Source organism: Marmota marmota, unplaced genomic scaffold, assembly GCF_001458135.2.
Source record: "Marmota marmota marmota unplaced genomic scaffold, marMar, whole genome shotgun sequence".
NCBI classification, from domain to species: domain Eukaryota; kingdom Metazoa; phylum Chordata; class Mammalia; order Rodentia; family Sciuridae; genus Marmota; species Marmota marmota.
Window position 1 is genome coordinate 12,996,416 of NW_026000185.1, and position 23,296 is coordinate 13,019,711.

At 51.1% G+C, this 23,296-nt stretch overlaps 1 protein-coding gene across 15 annotated transcripts in view; it reads right to left on the reverse strand.

The window, feature by feature from the left end:
* Positions 1–23,296, reverse strand: part of Syt17 (synaptotagmin 17) — a 102,581-nt gene that overhangs the window by 29,220 nt on the left and 50,065 nt on the right. For 3 of the 15 annotated variants that reach the window (XM_015491110.2, XM_048789574.1, XM_048789571.1), the window contains exon 8: positions 7,994–9,366. The exons of the other annotated variants lie outside the window; for them this stretch is intronic. In XM_015491110.2, coding sequence (XP_015346596.1) covers positions 9,170–9,366 — 197 coding nt within the window. In that variant the 3' untranslated portion in view covers positions 7,994–9,169. Of the gene's footprint in view, positions 1–7,993; positions 9,367–23,296 lie in introns of those variants that run through there. 15 annotated transcript variants of the gene reach the window in all.

Sequence of the window (23,296 nt, forward strand, 5' to 3'; positions counted from 1 at the left end):
GGTGCTAAGGGGCTGCTAGAGGGACACCAGAGGGACAACCATGTCCAATCTGCCTGTCCAACCTGGGTGGTGGCAAAGCAGCGGGTCCGAGAGCTCCCTGGGAATGGCCGTCACAATCATGATGGGGGTGGGGGACCCCGATGCCGAATCCCTAACGAAAATGCCCTGAGTCGGTCCCCTTGCCATCCCCACTTTCTAGAACAAACTGAGGCTTGGAGAGATTGAGAAGCTCGCCCGGGTCGCAGGGTCTGTAAACTGCAAAAGTGGATTTAAACCGAGGAATGAAGAGGTCTGGGCTGGCAGAATGGCCCTGGAGGGGGAGGGGAGCTCTCCCAAGGCTCGGCCCACCCCCACCCCCCACCCCCAGCCATTCCTCTGGCCAGACAGGCCTGCAGCCTGGCCTCCACGGTGGACCTTGAAATCCCTCTGAGTGTCCCCCTCGGCCCCTGCTCCCTCCCTTGCCCTGGGCTCACCTGGGCTGACGTTGATGTCTGTCTGTGGAAAGGCCTGGGCACAGAGGAGGCTCAGAGAGGCTGCGGCCCACAGCCCCCACCTCTGCATCCTGAGCCCCAGCAAGCTGCTGAACAGCAGAGCTCCTCAGCCAGGACGGCTGTCCTAGGCGGGCAGGGTGGACCCCAGTCCCCTCCTCCCCCCTCCTCCCTCCTTTCTGCACCGCTGGAGGGAACTCTGAGTGACCCCAGAGAGCCAGCAGCCCAGGGCCAGCCTCCCTCAGAACCGTGCTGGGAGCCACCGTGTGGCCTGGGGCCTGTGTTCTCAGTTTCCTCCTGGGTAAGGGCGGTAAGGAGTCTCCCGTCCAGCCTCCCCCAGGACATAAAGCATCTCTTGCCCTTGGAGAGAAGAAGTGTCAGAAGGTAGAAATACAGGGGAATGTCGAGTGTGGAGGTCTCCTGAGTCATGGGTGGGATTTGTTTGGTTCATACAGTGTTTTAAAATTTAAAAAAAAGTCAGGACATAAAATTAGGAGATTTTCAGTAGAATTGCATATTTCTGCCTCCTGTTAAAAATCTGAATATTGGAAAAGACTTAGTCATCATTTCCAAGGGAGAACAATCAATTGCCCAGGGCTGAGAAACGTGCCGCATCGGGCAGGGTCCATGAGCTTGGGGACACTGAGGTCCTACCCACTGGTCTACCCTGAAGGCACCTGGATCTGTCCAGGGGCCTCCAGGTTCAAGGTTCAACCTGTAGAAGGTTCAACAGGGTTACACGGGGTGTGCGCTCAACAAAGAGCCAACGCTGGCCTTTGTACCCAGCTCTGCTGTGTGATTTATTCATACGCAAATGTTTGAAATCCACTCGGATCTCATTGCAGTTATGGAGAATTAATATTGCCTCAGAATCAGAATCTTGCCAGGCTTGGTGGTGCACGCCTGTAATCCCAGTGACTTGGGAGGCTGAGGAGGAAGGACTGCAAGTTCAAGGCCAGCTTCGGCAGCTTAGTGAGGCCCTAAACAATTTAGTGAGACCCCGTCTCAGAAGAAAAAAAATAAAAAGGGCTGGGGATGTAGCTCAGTGGTAAAGTCCCTCTGGGTTCAACGCTAGCACCAAATAACAGCAACAACAACAAAAATAATAAATAAAATAAATAAAAATCAGAATCTCTCTCCTATTCTGTGCGTCCTTAGACAAGTTGTCTGGCCTCTCTGAACCTCAGTTTCTTCCTCTATAAAATGGGGGGTAAAAAAGTGCAGCCCTCACAAAGATTAAATGAAATAATTTATTTATACTATTTGGCACAGATGCTGGCAAGAAGTAGGTGCTCCTTAAATGAGGGCATATTTTGTCATCGTTTTTCTTGATCTGGTGCAAGACTTTTCTTGGCCGCAGTCACTTTTTTTTTCTTCCAAAAATGCTCCGTCAGGTAGCTGGCATCCACGGGCAGGACTGGAATGTGTCAATTTGGTTTCCAAGTCACTCATTTTTCTCTCTGAAACACCCACTGCTGTGCCTGTGAGGAATAACTTAACTTGTGCCCACACAGCCGGCACCGGAGCTGAAAGTCTGCCTTGGTCTGACTCAGGATATGGCTCAATTCAGCCCCATTCCAATCTGTGGTGTGCCCTGGGTAGACCAGTTGCCTCCAGTCGGTTGTACAAATGCACACCCCCAAGTGTGTGTCTGTGTGTGTTTATTCCTAGGTAGGACACACCTATTGTCTAAGCATTGCTGACCATACTAATATATTGTGCCTGTTATAAACACAACCCCCAAGCTGACTTATTAAAGGTTGGTACACGATATAAATACCCGACAGGAGAAAGTTGGGCTATTTTATCCTCATGGACTCTCAGCCTGTGAGCTGGTTCGCAGGTCCCTGCTGTCACGTTCCTCGGGCTGCCTGTCAATCACACACAGCTGGCTGAGTACATTTTGTGCTGTTCTAACAGAATATTTGAGACTGGCTAATTTTTTTAAAAAATTTTTTTAAGATGTTGATGGATCTTTTTAAAATTTTATTCATTTATTTTTATGTCGTGCTGAGATTCGAAGCCAGTGCCTCCCCCATGCGAGACCGGCTCTCTACCGCTGAGCCCCAGCCCCAGCCCCTGAGGCTGGCTGATTTATAATAACCAGAAGCTACTGGCTCACTGTTCTCAGGCTGGAAAGTTCAATGTCAAGGTCTCACAGCTGCCTGCTGCACCAGTTCATGAGGAGCTGGAGAGAGCAGAGGGACGAGCACCCTCCCAATGGCATCACAGTGACAACCGCATTTCAGTGTGAGTTGAGAGGGGACAGACATTCAAATGGGAGCAGTGTGCCCGTGCACATGAACATTCCAGGTATGGAGGAGTGGGGTCCACACAGGCCCCTGGAAAGCCTTCCGCACAGGGAGAACCTTTGATTTGAAAACTAATGTGATGTCTGGAGGTTTGGGTGAGTCAGTTCACGTCTCCTCTCTGGATAGAAACCCACAAAACATTTATTCCTTGCACAAACCCAAGTGTGGTCCTAGAGCTCTTGAGCAGTAGAAAATCCAGCCCCGCCCAGACTGGTAGAGTCAGAATCTGCATTTTGACTTGTCCCCAGGGGGCTGTGTGCATAGTAGTTTCTGAAACATTGCTCTAGACAGGGGTAGGGAAACTTTTTAAACAGCCAGACAGTAAATACTTTAGGCTTGGGGGGGCCATGTAGTCTCTCTCACGACTTTAACTCTGCCAGAGACACAGGAATGGGCCTGGCTGTGTTCCAATAAAACTTTATTTACAAAAACAGACAGGGGGCCAGACTCAGTCCATGGGCCATGGTTTGCCTTGCTCTAGGCTTCAATCTTACTTCCTTTAACCAGATGATCTTTACTGTCATTTGGGGGTAGAAAGGATCTTTTGTACACAATCTATATTCTCTGGCTTCTTAAAATTGTAATTAATGAGAGGTACTATGTCCCTACACACACACACACACACACACACACACACACACACACACAGAGACACTGTGTTTGTGGCAGCCTGAGGAATTCAGTGAAGATCCATCTATTGATGGATCAATTGATTGATCATCGCTCTCACCTATATAGCTCTACATCTATCAATCATCTCTGTCATCTCTCACCTCTTTCTGTCATCTGTATATCTCTATAATTAACAATCATTTCCATCATTTATCATCTGTTTTTCACCACTCTCATCTCTTTATCAATCATGTCCAACTATACCATCCATCTCTATATCTATCTTAATTTCTTAGCCTGAAAAAAGCGTTTAAGAATCGTGGTTTACCTACAGCCCCGTCCCTTCACCGCCACTGTACAAGGTGTGATGATGCCGACGCATCTCGCGGCTTTCAATTCAGATGTGCCCATGCTTGGATTCTAGACCTGCTGCTGTGTGACTAGGCACTGATTATTTAATCCCCCTCGGCCTCTGTCTTCTCATCTGCAAAATGGGAACAAGTCGATACCTCCCTCGTACAAGGGCTCAGAAAAACGCTTGGCACCTGATAAATGCTCCGTATGTCGGTGACATTAGGTCACTCAGGAAAATACTGGACAGGAAGGTGTAGAGCTGGGCAATAACATAACTACCTCCTGTGGTTTGGATGTGGTTGGGGTGCCCCCAAGGGTCCCTATGTTGGGAGCTTGGCACTCAGGGTGGCAGTATCGGGAGGTGGTGGCACCGTTAAGAGGTGCGGCCTAAGGGGAGGTCCTCGTGTCCTGGTGAGGACTTTCCTTTGAAGGAGATACGGTTTGGATATGTGGTGTCCCCCCCAAACTTCCATGTTAATGCAGAAATATTCAGAGGGGAAGTGATTAATTTTGAGAACCGTAACCTCGTTTGAATGGACTGACTGGGGGTGACTGTAGGCAGGTGGGTGGCTGGAGAGGGGGTCACTGGGGTTGTGTCCTGGGAGGGCGCATCTTCCCTGTGGTCTCTCTCCCTCTCTCTGCTTCCTGGCCACCATGAGCGGAGGTCTCTCCTCGGCCACACCCTTCCACCATGACACCCTGTTTCCTCTTGGGCTCAGAACAATGAAGCCAGACCTCCATGAACTGAACCCCTGAAACCAGGAGCCAAAATACACCTTTCCTCCTCCAAACTGCTCTGGTGGGGTATTTTGATTCCAGTGACAAAAAGCTGACTATCACAAAAGGGATTAAGATAGCTCTCCTGCAACCCCTTAAGGTTTTGAAGCAGCAAGCCAGCCCCCCGCCCCCCTTCCTGGTTTGAAAAGCGACATCTCGCTCCTACATACACTCTCGCATGATGTGACACCATCCGCTGCCCTCAGCAGACGCCAAGCCAACAGGGTTACCTGATCTTGATCTTTGATCCTCAAAAACTGTGATAAACCTCTTTTCTTCATAAGTATCCTGCCTCAGGCATTTCGATATAATGATGGAAATCTAACACAGTGCCCAAACGATAACGGGGGAGCCAACCTGCCCTCCGTTCTTCTTTCTAGATATCAGTTTTTACCTTCTAATCATTCTGAAGTTATTTCTAAATAGTATTTTTGAACACTGAAAAAGGAGAGCTATCCCACTAGCAGTGGAAGAGAAGCAGACAGGAACAGAGAGCTTGCTGGGAGAGAAACACCAGTGCCCGAATATAGCTGTTCCTGGTTCTCCGGGATCTGAACCCTCTGAGCAGGGCTGGGCAGGAGTCGGCGACTTCTGTCAGGTCCCAGGGTGTGGGACCGAATTCCTGAGGCGCCCTGGGCTGGGGCCTGAGCTCAGAGTTGCTACGAGGAGGAAGGAGGAGGCCCATGCCTTTTGATCCAGGAGACAGAGGACGAAAGGTGACTTTAACTCTCCACGGCTGCTCCCGCCCACCACTGCTGTTTTGAACTTAGGTCCCCACACCTCAAAGAGGGTGTCTGAGTGACTCTCTCTTCCCACCTCCTACCTGAGGGGGAGGAGGATGCTAATTAAAACCGGTGGGTAGCCCACAACAGAGCACCTCGGGCCCTGGTTTCTATAGAAACTCCGTCCCCTGTCCCCTTCCAACACTCTCTCATCTCCTGACAAACTCTATTCCTGGAGACGTGGCTCTGCTCTGTCCTAACACTGTTCCTTCCAGTCAACCAGCAAACGCAGCCAGAGGTGTGCCCGGTGACGAGGACCACCAGGTACCCAGCAAACCTGCCCATCAGCCCCGTGCGCTGGACGCCCTGTTTTCCAGCAGTCGTTGGCCACACCCTCTCTGAATCCTAGGTGTTGGAGGGGACCTGGTTCCAGGTTGCCCCGCAGATACCCAAATCTGCAGGTGCACCAGTCCCTTCCACAGAATGCTGTGGTCTTTGCACAGAACCTGCTCCCACCCTCCCTCACACCCGGAGCCATCTCTGGATTACATGCGATCCTCAATACGAGGCCAACGTTATGTGAATAGCCGTTATGTGCATTGTTTAGGGACTGAGCACAGATGGAAAGTCTGTGCGTGTGTAATACAGATGCAATTAAAACATTTTTTTTTTTGATCATTGATTGGTTGAATCAGAGGTTCCTGAGGCCAACTAGTGTGCACGGGCTGCCTGGACACAGTGCCCCACACTGGCGGGCTCACGGTCTCCGTTCTGGAGGCCGGAAGCCTGAGGTCCAGGTAGAGGCAAGGGTGGGTTCCTCTGGGGCCCGGTGAGAATCTGTTTCCTCTCCTCAGCAGGCACGTGGCCTGTCTCCCTGTCTTTACACCATCTTCCCCGTGTGTCTGTCTGTGTCTGAATCCCGCCTTGCATGAGGACACCAGCCACAATGTCAGGGATGGCCCCAGCGGCCTCAGCTTTGTAAGACCCTGTCCGTAAACAAGGCCACGTTCTGAAGTCCTGGGGGTGAGGGTTCCAGTACGTCTTTTGGGGGGACACGGTTCAAACCACACCAGGCTCTGGTCGGGGAGGCCTGGCTGGTCTTCAAGCCCCACCACGGCTTGCTCCCGACTTACCCCAGTAAACCCCGGCTTCCCCGAGGGTGAAGCCGATGACCAGGTCCCCTGCAAGCTGCAGTGTGGGGGGAAAATGAGGTGGCACTTCCCACGGTGCCTCGTCAATCCCCTTGTGATTCCTAGAGGGTAGCAGGTGCCCATCTGCCACTATCCCAGTGTCCCTCGGTTCCCCTGGGTGGGGCCTGCAGGGACTTGGGCCATGAAGGTCAAGGGCACCCACCTCTCTATCCAGGGCTGGCCTTGCTCAGCCCGCAGGCCACAGGCCAAATATGAGTCCCTCCAGGGGCAGACCTCCAGCCCGAGGGACAAGGGTCAGCAGGTAAGTCCTCCACCTTCCCCACAAGTGTATCCACGGCCGGCACGACGACTGAGCCCCGGCCCGGCCCCCTGCTGATGAGCGCAGCTGCTTTTCTTCTCCTGGTCTTTTCTCGGTCCCCCCCAGGGCACTATCTGCACCCAAGTCCTTCCCCTGGGGTTGGTTTCTGAGGAATTCAGGACAAAAAGGAACCTGTGGGTAGGTGTTTGGGATTTGTGCAAGGGACGCAGGGAAGGAGTGGTGGGCGCAGGACTGGAACCAGGGTTCTTTTGGCACTAGAGCCCCGGCCTCATTGACGAGCACCCCATCTCTTGTCCTGAACGCCACCGTACCCCTGTCCTCCCTCGATCCGCTCATGCTTTTGACCTCTGTTCCACCACAGCAAGGAAGCCGTCCCTCCCGTCCTCTCCTGAGGACATAACTGACCCCAAATCACTTCAGAGCAGGAGTCACCGGAGACCCCCCAGGTCCCTTCCTGCAATACCCAATGTGGCCAGGAGGGGGTGACACATCTCAGTCCACACGGCATTTACCTGGGTCAAGTCAAGCAGTTTGGGAGCAAAGAGTCCCAGTGGCAGTGTGTGAGCCATGGGGAAATATTTTGTATTCCTATTTGTCAGCATTGGGGTGACATGAAGTGTGCCACCTAATGTCCTAAACCTTCGGTTTCAAAAGGCTGCGATAAGGATTAAATGAGATAGCACCTGTACTGGGTTAGCACACTGCGTGGCTCATGGACGGCCACCAATAAGTGGGAGATGTTAGTACAAAGGGTTAAATAGGCACACAAGCCTGTGTCAGGCGGAGGTCAGGAAGGAGCGCTTACTTCAGTCTTGGAAATAAGGGAGGAACAATTTAACCTGGGCCTTAAGAACAGCAGCTGTTGCTCAGCATGCATCAAGCCCTGGGCTTAATCCCCACGACAACCATGATGCTCCAGAGATGGAGTGAGAAAACAGAAGCCTCACGTGATCTCCTGGATCCAGCTATGCCTGAAGCCAGAACTTCCCCTGTTGCTTCAACTACTTGGGATTAATTTCCAGCCACTTGTCTTCTCTTTTGGCGGATTCTCCTCTCAGTCTTCGGATCAATACACTTTCATGTTTTAGCTGTTCTTCCTTCCAGGACCCCACACTAATGTTACCCACAAGGTCCAGCATGACTGGCTGTCGGATCCCACTATGGCAGGCTGTACGCCAGCGCTCTACCACTGAGCCACCACCCCAGCCCCTCCATCCTTTCTATCCCACGTTCATGAAGGAAAAAAAAAACACCAATACATGGCACAAATAAATAATCTTTAATTTCAATAAACAGCTCCTCATCACGCTAGACGGTACACTGGGGGGAAAGACACAGAAGCATCCAACAGGGAGAGGGAGAGACCTGTGCTAATTCTACACTAATTCCTCAGCACGTGAGAGGGGACTCGGTCCACACGCGGACACACCAAGCTCCTCCGAGTGTGGTTAAGAGGGAGGTGATCATGGATGGGGTGTGTGGCCACGTGACTCCACAGGAGTCCCCGGTGGGTCTTCATCGCCAGGATTCGGTCAGAAAACGTCAGCTTTTCCCTATCACATCCTAGTGACTCGACACACACACACATCCCGAGGGGGAGGGTCTTCGACACACAGAGGACACGGGGACTGGGTGAAATCTCACAGGGTGCGGGAGGTGGACAGAAGGGCATGCTCAGGGCGGGGGTCCTGGCCGGTACCTGCTCTCCAGGACACGTAGGCACAGAAGTGTTCAGCGGAGGGGCACATGCACACAGAGACACGCACAGGTCCCCGGGGGAGTCAGTCCCCTGGGGTAAGCTGACACAAGGACAGGTTCAGTTCAGCCAGGAGAGGGTTCTCACGCTTGGGGTAGTTCTGCGTGTGTGTGGCTATTTGGTTTCTCCAAATAGTCTAATCTCTATGTGACAGTCACTAGGGAGGAGACGAAGATACTTACACCTTTGGAGAGAGGTATTGGGTTTGCAGAGCCCCAGGGAACGGCCGCCTGTCCAGGGATGGGTTTCAGGATGGGGGGGGGGATCAGGGCTCCCACCTGCTGGCCAAACTCTCGCTCAACTTAGTCTTGGAGATTGGCTCACTCAGGAGGCCCTTCTCCCCTCGGGGTACAAAGTGCATTTGGGGACAAGGGCATCAACAGGAGCAGCGCTGGCAGTAAGTCCCACGGCCCACTCAGCGCTTGAGATGTCACGGGGCTTCTAGAAAGTTCTCAGGCCTCCCTCAGTGAGGGCGGCCGTTGTGTGGTCAATAGTCTGCTTCCTCTCGGTTCTGAGAGGTCGTAGGTGAGCGTGTGTGTGTGTGTGTGTGTGTGTGTGTCTGTGTGTGTGTCTGTGCGGAGGAGTGTGAGCAGGTGTGGATGGAATAGGGAGGTGACACATTTTTTCTGTCTTTTTTTTTTTTTTTTAAGCAATTGAAAGCCGTGGCCCCTGCGGCCCTCAGGTCACCTCCAGGGAGGCAGGGGACACGCGGTCACACTCCGCCCGTGACCTCAGGCTGTGCCACTGCTCCACGGCCGTGCGGTGGGTGTTGAGCATCCGTCGCCAGTGGTTGGACTCGGAGGGTCCCGAGGAGTACTGGCCGATGACAATCCTCCCGATGAAGTCGTTGCTGCTCTTCATGTTGTGGCCGAACACTAGGGCGCAGGAGGGGAGAGAAGGGGGGACGGGACAGAGAGCAGGGACAAGACAGAGACCGTTAGCCGCCACACGGCGCCTCTGCATATGGGCTCGCTGCTCTGGGGTCGGGGTCTGTTTCTTTCGTGGACAGAGTTCCCCGATTCCCTCCCCTCCTCTTCCCGCGAATCTCTCTGCAAAAGCCACATGGGGTGTCCCGCTGTCCCTGACCACACAGGCCCTGCTCCCACCGCCCAGTCTTTCCCCGGCTCCCCTTTCAGCCAGGTAGCTGCAATTCCTGTCACTACGCACTTAGGGTCCCCTGCCTCGCCAGGCTGCCTCAGAGCAGTGGATGGTTCTAGAAGCTGTTCCCGTGAGCCGCTGCAGTCAGTGGTGGCCCTGTTGGCGCTGTGGGCTGGATGACCTTTTGCTGTGCATTGTAAGAAACGTAGCCGCATCTCTGGGGTCTAGCAACTAGATGCTAAGAGCAGCCCTCACCCTAAAAGTCTCCCAAAGGTGGGGAGACATTCATTCATCCCCATGAGAACCACCAGGGTTAAACTCTGGGGTGAAACTCAGCTCTGTCCTTTGACAGAGCCCTGTGACTCTGAGGCGAGGAAGGTAATCTCTCTGAACCTCAGATTCTTCTTTGGTGCCAGAGGATTCCTAGTAGGACGTCATCTCACAGGTGGAGGTGAGGTTTCAAGGACATCGTGTGTGGAAAGCTCCCAGCTCCCATCACCGGGTCCCTAGCAAGTGGTTTCATAGCAAGTGCTCAATAACGACTGCACCGCCATTGGGTCCTGAACTTCTGTCCCAGGAAGAAGGCGACTTTGCTGAGAGAAGCGGCCGGGGCAACTTCTGCCACCTGGGTGAGGCCCGTCTCTTTGGAAGGCTTCTTTGTAAATTCCCAGCACAAGCTTCATTTATGTCTTTTAAGCCCTAATGAGATGGTTCGCTTGATTTATCTTCCCGGCCAAGTTCTGTCTAATTCTTTACGTGCATGTGGGTAGCTGAAGCATAGCAGCCCGCTAATGGGGGAGCAGGCTGTGTCGCTCATAAATGAAGGGCCGCAGAGGGGGAAAGATCACACACTCACCCAGCGTGAGCCAGCCAAGGCAGGCGGGATCCCAGGAGGGAGGCCGATTATCAGATAAAACAGCTAAAATATGCAGCCCCAAACAGAGCTTGAACACTAACGAGCCCCATTCTCCCCCCTGGGGCTCATGCCAAGCATTTCAAATGATAAAAATGGGGGGAAAAAAAAGAGGAGTGGAAAAATAAAGACAAGACCCTCTCGCCCCCATCCAATATCTAATAACCAAGAAGACCTAATGACGTAGGATCAGTCAAACGCAAAGCCACGTCCCTCCAGGGGTCCTGTGCCCGGTCAGCTCTGTGGGGGAAAAAATGGACCATGTATGTTTTTTGTACATTTGGTAATGTGCCCAGTACACACAGGTGGACTTCATTTACATGAAAATCCCTTACAAAAGAAGGGAAATGTCAGGAATAGAATCTTTGTTTAATAAAGGATTAAGGCTCTTTGACGCACTTGAAAAACAATTTTAAAAACAGGGAGCACTCAGGACTTCTCTGAAACATGCTTAGTGGGGGATACAGGTTGGAGGTCACCAAACAAGAATGAATTCCAGACTCCCCTTCCCTGAGGGCATCAGATCTAACAGAATACAATTATGAGACTGTTTTAGGCTCCATTTGTTTTTTTCTTCCAGGGGCAAAACATTCTCTCCTTCTCCCTCTGTCCAAAGCTTGAGGATATCAATGAATAACATACCTAAATGGGTATGGGTTTTATATCCGTGGGAAAGGGCTTTGTTTTTTTTTTTAAATTCAGGGGCACTCGCCCACTGAACCACATCCCCAGCCCTATTCTGTATTTTATTTAGAGACAGGGTCTCACTAAGTTGCTTAGCACCTTGCTGAGGCTGGCTTTGAATTCGCCATCCTCCGGCCTCAGCCTCCCAAGCCGCTGGGATGACAGGCATGCGCCACCACACCTGGGGGGAAAAGGGCTTTAAGAAAGGAAATCTTAAGGACTCTCATGTGCTCTTGCTGGAAGAGCAAGTTGGTTCGACTTTTGGAGTATCTGTTCAAAATAAAAGCGTCCTAACTTGAATCCCAACACACTCCCTTAGAGGACTGTTATCCCACAGAATTTTCTGCACAAATGCACATACAAGTATATTTTACACAGACGGGTTTGGCAAAGTAGAGTCTCCAAGCTGGATCCGGTCCACCACCTGTTTTTGTAAATAAAGTTTTATTGGAACACTGCCAAACCCATTTGCTCATGTATTTTTTTTTTTTAACATAATATCGCTTTTCGGCTACAGAGCAGGAATGATGTCATTCTGTTCAGGGTGCTATCACAAAATGCCAAAAACTGAGTGGCTTATAAACAACAGAATATTTATTTCTCCCCCGTGGCTCGGGAGGCTGAGGCAGGAGGACTGTGAGTTCAAAGCCAGCCTCAGTAACTTAGCAAGGGCCTAGGCAACTGAGTGGCAGAGCACTTGCCTAGTGTGTGTGAGCACTGGGTTCGATTCTCAGCACCGCAGATAAATAAGTGAATAAAACAAAGGTCCATCAACAACTAAAAAATATTTTTTAAAAAGGGGCGGGGGTGACTGGGGATGTGGCTCTTTACCAGTGTAAAGCACCCCTGGATTCAATCCTTGGTACCAAAAAAATAATAATAATAAAGAAAGGAAGGGAGGAAGGGAAGGAAGAGAGGAAGAAAGAAAGAAAATTTATTTCTTATAGTTCCGGAGGCTGAGAAGATCAAGGAGCTGGCGAATTTGGACTCTGGTGAGGGCCCTTTTCCTCATGGTGTCTTCTCACCACTTTCCAATATGGTAGAAGGGACAAGCCAGCTCCCTGGTGTCTTTTGTAAGGACACTGGTTCCTTTTGGGAGCGTGGGTCTCAGGACCTAATGGCCACCCCCAGGCCTGGCTCTTGACATCACATTGGGGATTGCAATCCAACATGAACTGGACTCATGCCTGAATCCTTTTGCTATAATCAACTGTCACTGTGAACACAATGGCTTTGCTCCATTCTGTGAGTCCCTCTAGTGAACCAGAGGGTGGTTTTGAAGACCTTGTAGACTGTAGACCCCTCGCTCATCAAATGTCCCCAACTGGTTTGCCCCCCTTTCTTTTTTTTTTGTGGGGGGTGAGGGCACCAGGAATTGAACCCAGGGGCTCTTAACCACTGAGCCACATCCACAGCCCTTTTTATTTTATTATATTTTGGGACAGGGTCTCACTAAGTTACTTCTAAGTTGCTGAGGCTGGCTTTGAACGCACAATCCTTCCTTTTTTAAAAAAATAGATTTTATTTATTTATTTATTCAATCACTTATTTGTTGGTTTCTATGCGGTGCTGAGATTCGAACCCAGTGCCTCACACATGCTAGGCAAGTGTTCGACCCCTAAGCCACAACCCCGACCCTCACAATCCTTTCTTATCTCATCTCCCCACTCCCTTAGTGCTACTTTCTGTGGGTCAAGTGATCATCCGAGAATCCACTTTGGGAGGTGCCTACACTGACCCTGAGGAGCGCTAAGAATCTCATGTAATAATAGCATGGAAATCCACATTACTGTTGAAAATGAGACATACCCAAGTACATGAGATGGACGTTGCTGGGAGACAAAAGTGGGTTGCAAAACTGTACATGTAAATACAACCTCTTTTTGATAAAGCAGAGATTTACATGTGAAGAAAACTCTGTATAGAAGAGTGTCAGTTCACCCAGCGGTGGAGAGCAACTTTCTCTAGAGCGAAATCGCTATAATTTCTGTATTACGTAAGTATGTACAGTTTGAACTTCTTATCACCAGTACATATTCTGGAAAGAAAACAAAGAAAAAAAAAGTGGCTCTTAGAGAATTCACATCTAAATCGCCAGAAGGGAAGAAAACGAAAAGGAAGTCTAATAGCCTACGCGTCTTATCCCAATTTGCAAAGTAACTTGGCTGGTGAATCACTTGGCTCTGGGGAGGCGAGGTGGGCGCGCTGGAGGGACGCAGCCCTCCCCAGGGGAGGGCAGCGCTGTCCCGGCCATCTGAGTTGACTGGCAGGCGTCAGCCTTTGCAGATCACTTGGTAGAGTGAGGGCACCCGGAACATTTTTGAAAAAAAAATTCAAAATTTAAAATGCAAATTTATAAGCTGAAGCTGATGTAGAACTAATGACTTCTATAATAAAAGTCTCTTGGGAGAATACCAAGATTCGCCCTCCCTGGCTGGAGTGTGTTGCTGGAGAGAACAGAGTATTAAGATTTGACAACTAGAATCCAAAACAGGGATGAGAGACAATGAGACAGAGACCCCTGCCCCCTCCCTTAATGGCTAAGGAAACAGAGTCAAACGGCTAGCAGCGTTTGAAGCAACCAACATGCAAAAGAAGCCAATTCCTTATAACTAGGGCCCTAAATTTCCTCTCTTTAGAAATATTCAGAACTACAATTTTTGTTCTAAGCACCTCCCTACCCCATTTCTCCTACTCACTGTTACCGGGGCCATATTGGAATGTAGACGTGAATGTATTACGGGATAACGGATTGACTCCAAGTGCCCCCTGGTCATCAGGAACCCATTTCCCAACAATCTGAACAACCCAGATTATAGCAGAAAAAAAAAAAAAACTAACAAGCAAACCCTCCACCCCAAACATGCATTAGAACAGATGACACACAGCTGGTGCACAAAATTCATGGGGAGGAATTCTCAGGCTTTCTGTAAGAATCTATTTACTGTATTTTACACCAAAATCATTGCAGATTTGAAATGAGTTTTTAACTTAAGAGTTATTGACAGATCTGTCTACCTCTGTGGTGCCAATCACCATAGCCACCCAGGTCAGGGAACCACTGGGTCCCAAGGGCAGGCTCTGGAGGAGCCCGAGAAGCAATACTGATTTACTGAGCACCTACTATGTGTTAAGCACGTTTCATAGATTAATGCATGGAATCTACACCACGCCCTCTAAAGCAGGTTTCTCATTCTCAGCACTGTGCACATTTTGGGTCGATTCACTCTGTGCTATGATAGGCAGTCCTAAACATGGTCAGTGGCACTTCTGGCCACTGGATGCCAAGTGTCAGTAACCCGTGCCAGTACACACAGCCCTACACTGTAACAAGCAAGAGTATCTTCTCCTGACAGTGCCAATCCTGCTGAGAACCACCTCTCCAAGGCAGCTGCTCTCGCTGGCCCCTTTTATAGCTGGGAAGACTGAGGTCCAGACAGGAGAAGGCAGACCACCCACTGCTCCAGTCAAAAATCCCGGTGCCCCGAATGAGTCAGGGGCAAGTTGGGGCTCTCGCATGTTGATATTTGCAGTAAAAATGAATTTGTTCTTCTCCGTGGGAGCTAAACTCTTTTGGTTGCTAATTTCGTTTGCCAAGGCAGACGGTTCTGGAAGGGAAGCTGGATGACTTGGAATGTGGGTGTGATAAACACTGCAAATTAAAAGAAAAGAAAGAAAAAACATCTCAATTCCACCAACGGGAGCAGATGCGACAGGTCTTCATCTTGCAAGCTGGGTTCGCAAGGTAACAGTGGGCTCTCCTCTGGGGCCCGGGCTCTGGCTGCCCTTTCATGCAACTCTGAGCCTGACAGCACAGGGTAGGGACACCTGCAGATTGTGGCCAGAACCCCAACACCTCAACACTGTACCCTGTGATGCAGCAGTGGGTGCCGGGTAAATTGCTCCTGGATTTCTGGAAAAAAAATGTGCTAAGCCGGCAAGATGCACCTTGGTCTGCTTCCCAGGCCTTCCTTAAAAGGGTCCCCCCACTTCTCAGGGTGTGCAGAGCTGACTGCTAAAGGACACCTGCAGAGCCTCACCCGCTTCCTCCCTTCCCGTAGGTGCGTCCCAACACAATGACCCCCGTTCCCTTTGCAACTTCTGCAAAACTCCCCAAAACTACAGCACTCCCTCTTTTTCTTCTTTCTGGAACATAAAAGCTCCTTTCAGATTTTTCTTCCAAACAAGGTAGATCTTTGCCTTTTATACCACCAGTTTCTCCATTTATACCACCAGTTGCCAGATGCACGTCTCCAGTCCCGACCTTTAGCTCTGACTTTTGTTGTTGTTCTAAGAAGTTTCATCCATGACTTCAGGGTGATGTTTTCCGAGCTTTCTTGGCTCATTTTGTGATTCATGGCAGCTGCTCAGACAGAACTTTCTTCTTGTTTTTCCTTCCGACAGTAACCCACAATTTAGATAACCACATCATAATAATTAAAAATCAACCACACCGAATCCTGAGCTTTTTGTACTGGGCACTGAGAAAAGCACTTTATGTACATTTATAAAATTCAATCCGCGTTGCAACCTGACTAGGGAAGGTACTGCTTACACCCCTATTTTGCAGATGGGAAATTTGAGGCTCAGAGGTGAAGAGAGTCCAGAGTCGCCCAGCCACCACGTGGTCCAGTAGAAATTGAAACTCTAAGCTTCATTTCTCTCTTTCTTATCTCAGAAAGAAAATCTCACCCATTCCCCACTTTCCTCGAACCTCCCATGTCACAAGGACAAGATCAGAAGAAAAGATACACGGAGAAAAAAAATAACACCATTTAGGATAGAGCTACATCCCATAGAACCTTTCTAATACACTGAAAATATCAGGTTAAAACAACCGCTTAATACCCACCACCTACCAGACACCACAGCCCAGCCAAGCTGGCCTCCCAGGGGCTTAGGACGCTCAAATTGGCCTACAGCCCAACAAAACCATCTCACAGAAGTCAGTTTGATAAGAAAGCATTGGACATCTCATGTCACTTGTTGGATATTTCATGTAACTGCACTTAAAAAACAGAATGGCTGGCCAGGTACGGTAGCACATGCCTGTCATCCCAGAGGCTCGGGAGGCTGAGGCAGGAGGATCGTGAGTTCAAAGCCAGCCTCAGCAAAAGCAAGGCTCTAAGCAGCTCAGTGAGACCCTGTTTCTAAATAAAATACCAAATACGACTGGGGGTGTGGCTCAGTGGTCGAGTGGCCCTGAGTTCAATCCCTGGTACTCAACAAAACAAAACAAATCACTTCCCCACCCCGAAAATCCCCAGAATGGTCGTCTGAGTTTCCTTTCACATCATCGTAAACTCAAAGGATTGTTAAGTCAAACTGCTGTCAACCGGGGATCCTCTGTAGTGTGTGCGCGTGTGTGTTTGAAAAGGAGTCAGGTCCCCAACGCAGCATGCGAGGTGAGGGGTGCCAGGGGTCAGAATGGCCTTGGAAAATCCCATGATGATTCCTCTCAAAGGGACCTTGCCCCCGTGTCTCTAGGGACCAGCACATTTGTCTCCAGTATCTGAAGGGTGGCGGCTTTTTGGCCCGGCAGCAGGAGAAACAAACTGTCAAAGGTGCCCAGGAACGACGGGTAGGAAAACCCACACAACAGCGTCTAACAGTTACACAGTGCCAACCGCGGGCCAGCCCTGCCTGCTGTGTGGACTGCCAATCAAATGTTCAGCCCCCACGATAGTCCTGGGCGGTAAGTGCTACTATTATCTCCATTCCCTGTGCCTGGAGGGCACACACTGGCAGGGCGGCCCCCTTTCCCTGGGTTGGGCCTGAAGAGCACGGGGCAGGCCCTGGAAACAGGGGTGGGCTGTTTGGGTGGGGAGATCTGGGAGCTCCGCATGCCCAGGTGACCAGAAAGCAAGATGTGGCTCCCTGGAGCCCTGGGCTCCTCCCTCTGTGGACTCCTCGCCTTGGGACCCCTCATCCCATTGAAAGCACAAGCCCCAAAGTTGGAGCCCCACTTCCTCAGCCCTGTAAGCAGCGCTGAGTTGTTGAATTCTTTCATACAATTGGGACCGATTTTGCCCTCTCAGTCTGGCCATGTCTGGAGATATCTATCACCCTGTTTTCAGTGGAGAGGCGGGAATCAGTGACATCCAGTAGGTCCAGCCCAAGGGTGCTGCTCAACGTTCTAAAGGTACAGGACAGTCCCCTGGCACCCAAGAATCGTCCAGCCCCAAATGTCAACTAGAGCCTGGATTTTCCAACCTCTGCCTTAGGGAAAAAGCATGAAAGATGAGATGCGTTTTCATTAACACCAAATCCCGCCTCGCCTCAGCCCCTCAAGGAAAGCCGCTGATATCCAGGGAGCTATGCAGACCAAGAGAAAAGGAGCCCCAGGTCTGAGGAGAGAGCAATGAGAGGAGGCTTCAGACCAAATCAGGGGAGACGAGGCGGAGGCTGAGGGAGGCCTCTGAGAAATGGCTCAGGAGCCCTTCTGAACTGGAGGGGACTTAGGAATGACGAGGAGCTCTTCCGCCTTCTTTAGGAGCTGAAGTCAAGATGGAAAGTTCTTTCCGACTCCTTTGGGGCTGCCGGACCACTTCTCTATTCCTCGGTGGAGACTGAGCCGCGTGGCTCCTGCGTTCGTCAGGACGACATATGGTTGAAGAATGGCGTTCGGCTCTGGGTGTGAATCACACCATCGTGGGGGGAAGCATTTAAAGGTGCGACTGTAAAGCCATGTGCTTGTTTTTACATGAACAGCCACAATTTAAACATCCGAATGGGGACCGTCTTTGCACATTTGTTTCAGATCTGCTGGCACGGTGGCACCGGGGGAACTGTTCCCTGCAAATGTCTCCAGAGCTAGTTACAAGATACCTGTTGAAGCTCTGAATCATCTCTCCTCAGTGCCCGGCTTTACCCCCCCAGCTAGCTCCAAAGGTCCTGTTGGTTGGTTTAGGAATGGAGGACTTGTGCCAGGTGTTTTAAAAATACTCCCAGGTGCAGCCATACAAGTTAGATGCAAGAGCAGGACTGTCAGCTGACCTGATGGCCTAGCCTTGTTCCTTCTACAAACAAGGACCCTGACATCTGCTCTTCTGTTGGATTAAACTTCTCTGAATGCTATGGTGCAGATCTTGTCCCTGTAGGGTGGAGCCCTAACAGTGACAGAAAATGCTGCCTGTGACGGGTGGGGACTTTAACACTGCAACCCCACCCAGCAGAGGACCAGGGACCTCTGCATAGGCGCACACCCTCTTCCCAATCAGAGAAGGCAATTGTCCCCTGGGTGGAGGGGATAAAGGATCCAAAGAGTGCTGAGGTGCTACTTTAGGCCAGAGTGGACACACTTTTTCCATCAAAGGACAGATACCAAGTATCTGAGGCCCTGAGGAGCACCTAAGGTCTCTGTTGCAAGTTCTCAAATTGGCTGTTGTAGCAGAAGGCAGCTACAGACAGTATGTCTACGAACAGGTGTGGCTAGGATCCAATAAAACTTTATTTATACAACAGGGAGTGGGCCAGATTTGGCCTATAAGCTGTAGCTTGATATAGGTTCTCAAAGTGGGCTCTCAGACCTGCAGCATCAGCAGCACCCAGGGACCTGTTAGAAATGCAAATTCTCAGGCCTACCCAGACCTGCTCAATCGGATACTGTGGGGAGGAGATTCGCAGTCTGCTCCAGCCAACCTCTGACATCGATTCGTATCTCAAGCATACACTATAGTCACGGGGGAGTTTTTTAAACATTATGGTGGAGAAAGGGATATCCATGGCCCACTGTGGTGATCTCCGGAGGTGGTACTCAGGCATCAGTATTTTTTAGAAAGTTCTGCTGGGTTGGCCCTAACACACAGCCAGATTTCAGATCTCCTGGCCTAAGGTAAGGCCTCTCATGCAAACATTTAGATGGGGAATAGAACCCCCTTAAAAATACCCAGAGAAAACAGCCTTATTTCTTTAGAATGATGCCTTATTTCTGATTAAGGGGGAGGGAGGCATTCCTGAGCTCCATCTGTGGACTCACTTAGCTTTCCAAGACCCAAACCATTACAAAACATGTCACTCACTTCCAAGGATGAAAAATTCTGCTACTTATGTTTTCTTTTAATGTGGGGCATACTCTGGGGTAGTTTCAAAAGAGACTTGTTCTGAATAACAGTGACACTGCTTAAAGAACAGTAGCAGTCCTCTGACCCCTGTGTCCTGTGTACGCAAGATCTTGTCTCACCCTCAAGGCCACCTGCCAGGGTTTGAATGATCTCCCATTTTTGAGATAAGGAGGCTGAGGCTCAGGGTGTAAGTGCAATGAGCAGAACTGTTCAAAAGTGACCCCTGAAGCTCAGGAAGGACTGTTGGACCATGGTCTGTCTAGGACCAGTGCCCCTGGCCTCTGGGGGGGCGGGGCTTCCTCCACTGGAGAAAGATGAGCATAATCCCCTGTGGTCTCTGGTTTCTGGCATCGCACCCAGGCTGGAGGTGTTGCACCAACAGGCTGCCTGCCCAAAAAGTGGCAGCAGGACAGACACAAAGTCCTGGGTCACAGTGCCTGGCTGGGTCACAGCTCTCGAGGGATGGCAGGTGGAAGTCAAGCGTCTGCCTTTCTTGCTAAGGCCTGTCCTCGGTCATTGTTCCTTGTTCCCAAGTGGAGTCTACTCCTTAACCTATGGTGTGGGTCACTGCGGCGTCTGTCCTGAAGCCTGGTGCAAGGCAAGGTGTCAGATCCAAGTGAGAGGTGGAGGCGAGGCTGGGACCCAGCCAGTGGCCTGGTGGCAAAGCTGGGGTCTGAAATTGGGTCCTGATGACTTCATGTCCTAAGTCCCTGCTCCCAACCTGGCTGCTTGGCTCACGCGGCATCCCCCACGACTCCTTGATAGAAATGATGCTGCTGTTGACGAGCACACTCTAGTGTGTTTTAAAAATCACCCTAGTTTTAGGATGCCGGGGTGTTTTGTGTGTGCTTTGTTGGAATGAACAGCCTGGCATAGTCACAAACCGAAACACGACCCCAAGAGCAGGAGTTGTAGGTGCTAGGTGCTAGGAATACATGTCACCACTATGTTGGGTGGAAGAGGAGGCATGATTCCATTTACAGAGAGATTGAAAAGAGGTGCCCGGGTGTTAGGTGAGAAAACTCAGGAAGTTATCCCAGGGGAAGGAGTGGCCATGGAAAGGGGATCAGAGGGAATTTCTGGGAATGTTCTGCTTCTTAATCTGGTGAAAATTTACGCACACTTCAAGACACAAAAGAGTAAAAATGGTGTCAGGATTTTTTTTGGATTGCAAATGGACAATGGCTATCAAAACGGAAAGATACATAGGCCTGACACAACCCAGGGATTTAATTATCCACTGCTGGGATTTTAGCTCCAGGACCATTTGGACACACTGGGCAAGAAATATGTGCCAGGAGGTTCAATTCAACAGTGTCTCTACACACACACACACACACACACACACCCCAGAATCCACTCGCTATTCAGCAACGGGACTGATGACATAAATTGTTCCTCGTCTCATTGACTTAGTGGAATATGATACAGTATGTGAAAAATGCATCTTTTAGAATAGGATTAAAGAGCTGCCAGGGCTCCTCCTGCCCACGCGGCCCCTTCAGGTCACTATGTGCACATGACAAGTACCCACCAGGCAGGGGAGGGCAGAGGCCTGATTTTGAAAACCCCCGTTCACCTTCCCGTCTGCAGAACACGCTGTCTCTGCTCTCACCCATCTTCACGGCTGGAGACGGGGAAGCCATGAAGATCCGCCTGGAAGGGACCCCGCATGCTCTACCCTTCATCTGTCCCACTGAGGCTGCTGGAGGGCCCACTGGGAACGCAGGGAGGTGACAGTACCATGTGGAGGGTACATGAACCCCAGACAGGTGCAGGACAGGGGCCAGCAGGTTCCGTGCCCAACCTGACCTGCCCTTCTCAGTTCCCCAGGGACGTCATGGTCCCCCATGCTCCAGGAGACCATAGAATCCCACCATTCGACCTAGGGGTGCCTCGGCCTGGGTGCCGATGACCTTTGTGCTGCTCCTCCTCTGCTGTGGGGGGCGGCTGTGCACTGGGGGGCATGCAGCAGCACAGCTGGCCTCTCCCCACTAGATCCTGGGAGGAGGCCAAGCTGTGCAGCTAAAGGGCCTCCAGGCACGAACCTGGGTCTAACTGCTTTCTTAAATCAGCAGGTGCCTGGGGCTTGCTGGGCACAAGGTGGCCCAGGTGACTGCCAGCCTGGGATCTGGAGACATGGGAGTCCCTCAGTGTTGACCTGAGGATGCACTCAGCGGCGAACGGTGCACAGGGAGGCGGCACAGCAAGCTTGCTAAGGGCAAGGTCGGGCTCTGTGTGGTCCCCAGCGACTGCTCACCAGGCTCCATGGACTCAAGGTAGGACTACATTTCCCAGCAGCCACTGCAGTGATTGACATGACTCCCAGGCCTGGCCCCAAACACCTTCCCATGCAACCCTCACTACTCTCCCTCTCCCTGTCCCATCATCAGCTGGAGGCAAAGCCCTCCAGGGCCTCAGAAGAGAGCAGAGCCAAGGAATGGAAGGAGCCTGGTTGGCTGAATCCTGGCAGGAAGGGTCACCCTGAAGGGAAGCCACAGACTACCTGGGAAGCAACAGGTGTCTGTGGTGCCCAGCCACCAAACCCCCGTGGCCTTCCCTCGACTAACACAGCGACTCTCTCTCAGTTCCCAGCCATCCTTCCAGCCCCCTCTGCTAGTTTCTTCCCCTGTAAAATGGGGAGGAATCCTGGGTTTGAGTCCTGCCTTCAGGACCTTGGACAAGGCCCGCCCCTCTCGCTGCCTGGATTTCTCCTGCACAAAATGGTAACAAAGAGCCTCCAGTGTTACAGGGTTGCCCTTAGGGTGGGCAGGGAAAGGCCACGGGACCTACTTGGTTGGTCATTAGTGCTCCCACAGGCCTTGGGACAGTGACTGGAGGATAGTAAACCTTTCACAGAGGCTGGTGCTTACGATTTGCGGGGACAAAGAGCTACCGACGAACTCCTTGCCTCCAAGTCAGGCCTTTCCCGCGACCCTGCTGGGCTTCCTTCTCCAAGCCACACTGGACAACTTAGAAAGCATGGTCTGCCACGGCCCTCCGACGCCCTTGGGACTCATTGGGCTTGGGGACACTTCTCATAACGAGGCTGGGGGCTCTCCTTTTATCAAAAGGCAATCCTGGCATATGTTAAATGTCCTGGTCCCCTCATTACCAAAGAGGCCACCAAGAGGCCAAGGGTGACCTTGAACCAAGACAGAAGATGAACCCACCCTCCACTTCACCCACCAGCTGCCTTCGCAGCCCCAATAGGTCCAGCAGAAGGGACCCCCACAGCAGAACATGAATGTCCACTTTGGTCACCAAGTCAGAAGACACTGTCCTGGTCATGGGCCTGGTCTGTAACCCGGGATCTTAAAAGGGGTGACCAACAGTTAGGCTCCAAAGCCTGTACCCTGGAAGTGGGGCGTGCCTGCTCAGGAAGGCGGAGGGAGGCTGTGCTCTCTCACCGGCCGCTGGCTCTGCTGACTCTGCTGACTCTGCCCACCTGCCTGCTTAGTCGGGCCCTCACTTCAAGCTCGCTCTAATTACGATTTTCCAGCTTATTATGATAAGCCAACCACATTCTGTGCTGCTCTAATAAGGGGGAGGCAGAAACCCAGAGAAGTTTTCATAATGACTTATAAACTGGAAAAGAGAGAAAATTACACCCACGGAGCATCTGCTATGTGCTAAGTCCCTGCACGCATGTCATCTTACCCCGTCCTTCACAGAGCCAGGAGCCACATCTGTTCCCCAGTGCCTCACAGCCTTGGGCATACAGTAGGTGTCTGATAAACTCTACCACCTACCCCCCTTACCATGGCCCTGACCTGAGGCTCTGGCCTCATTGCACAGTTTACTCTCTTCTTCAACTACCTTCTGGCCAGTCTGACCTTCTTCCTCTTCTTTCACCAAAACCAGCCTATTCTGCCCCAGGGCCTTTGCACTTCCCATTTCCTCTACTTAGATGTTCTTTCCCCTTATTTTTGCATAGCTGGCCCTTTCTCAGCTCATATTATGCAATTTAAAGTCATTCTCCAGGCCCTCTCTGATGCCCTTACTCTAGGATTAATAACGTGGTTATCAATTGTCTTACCACAACCT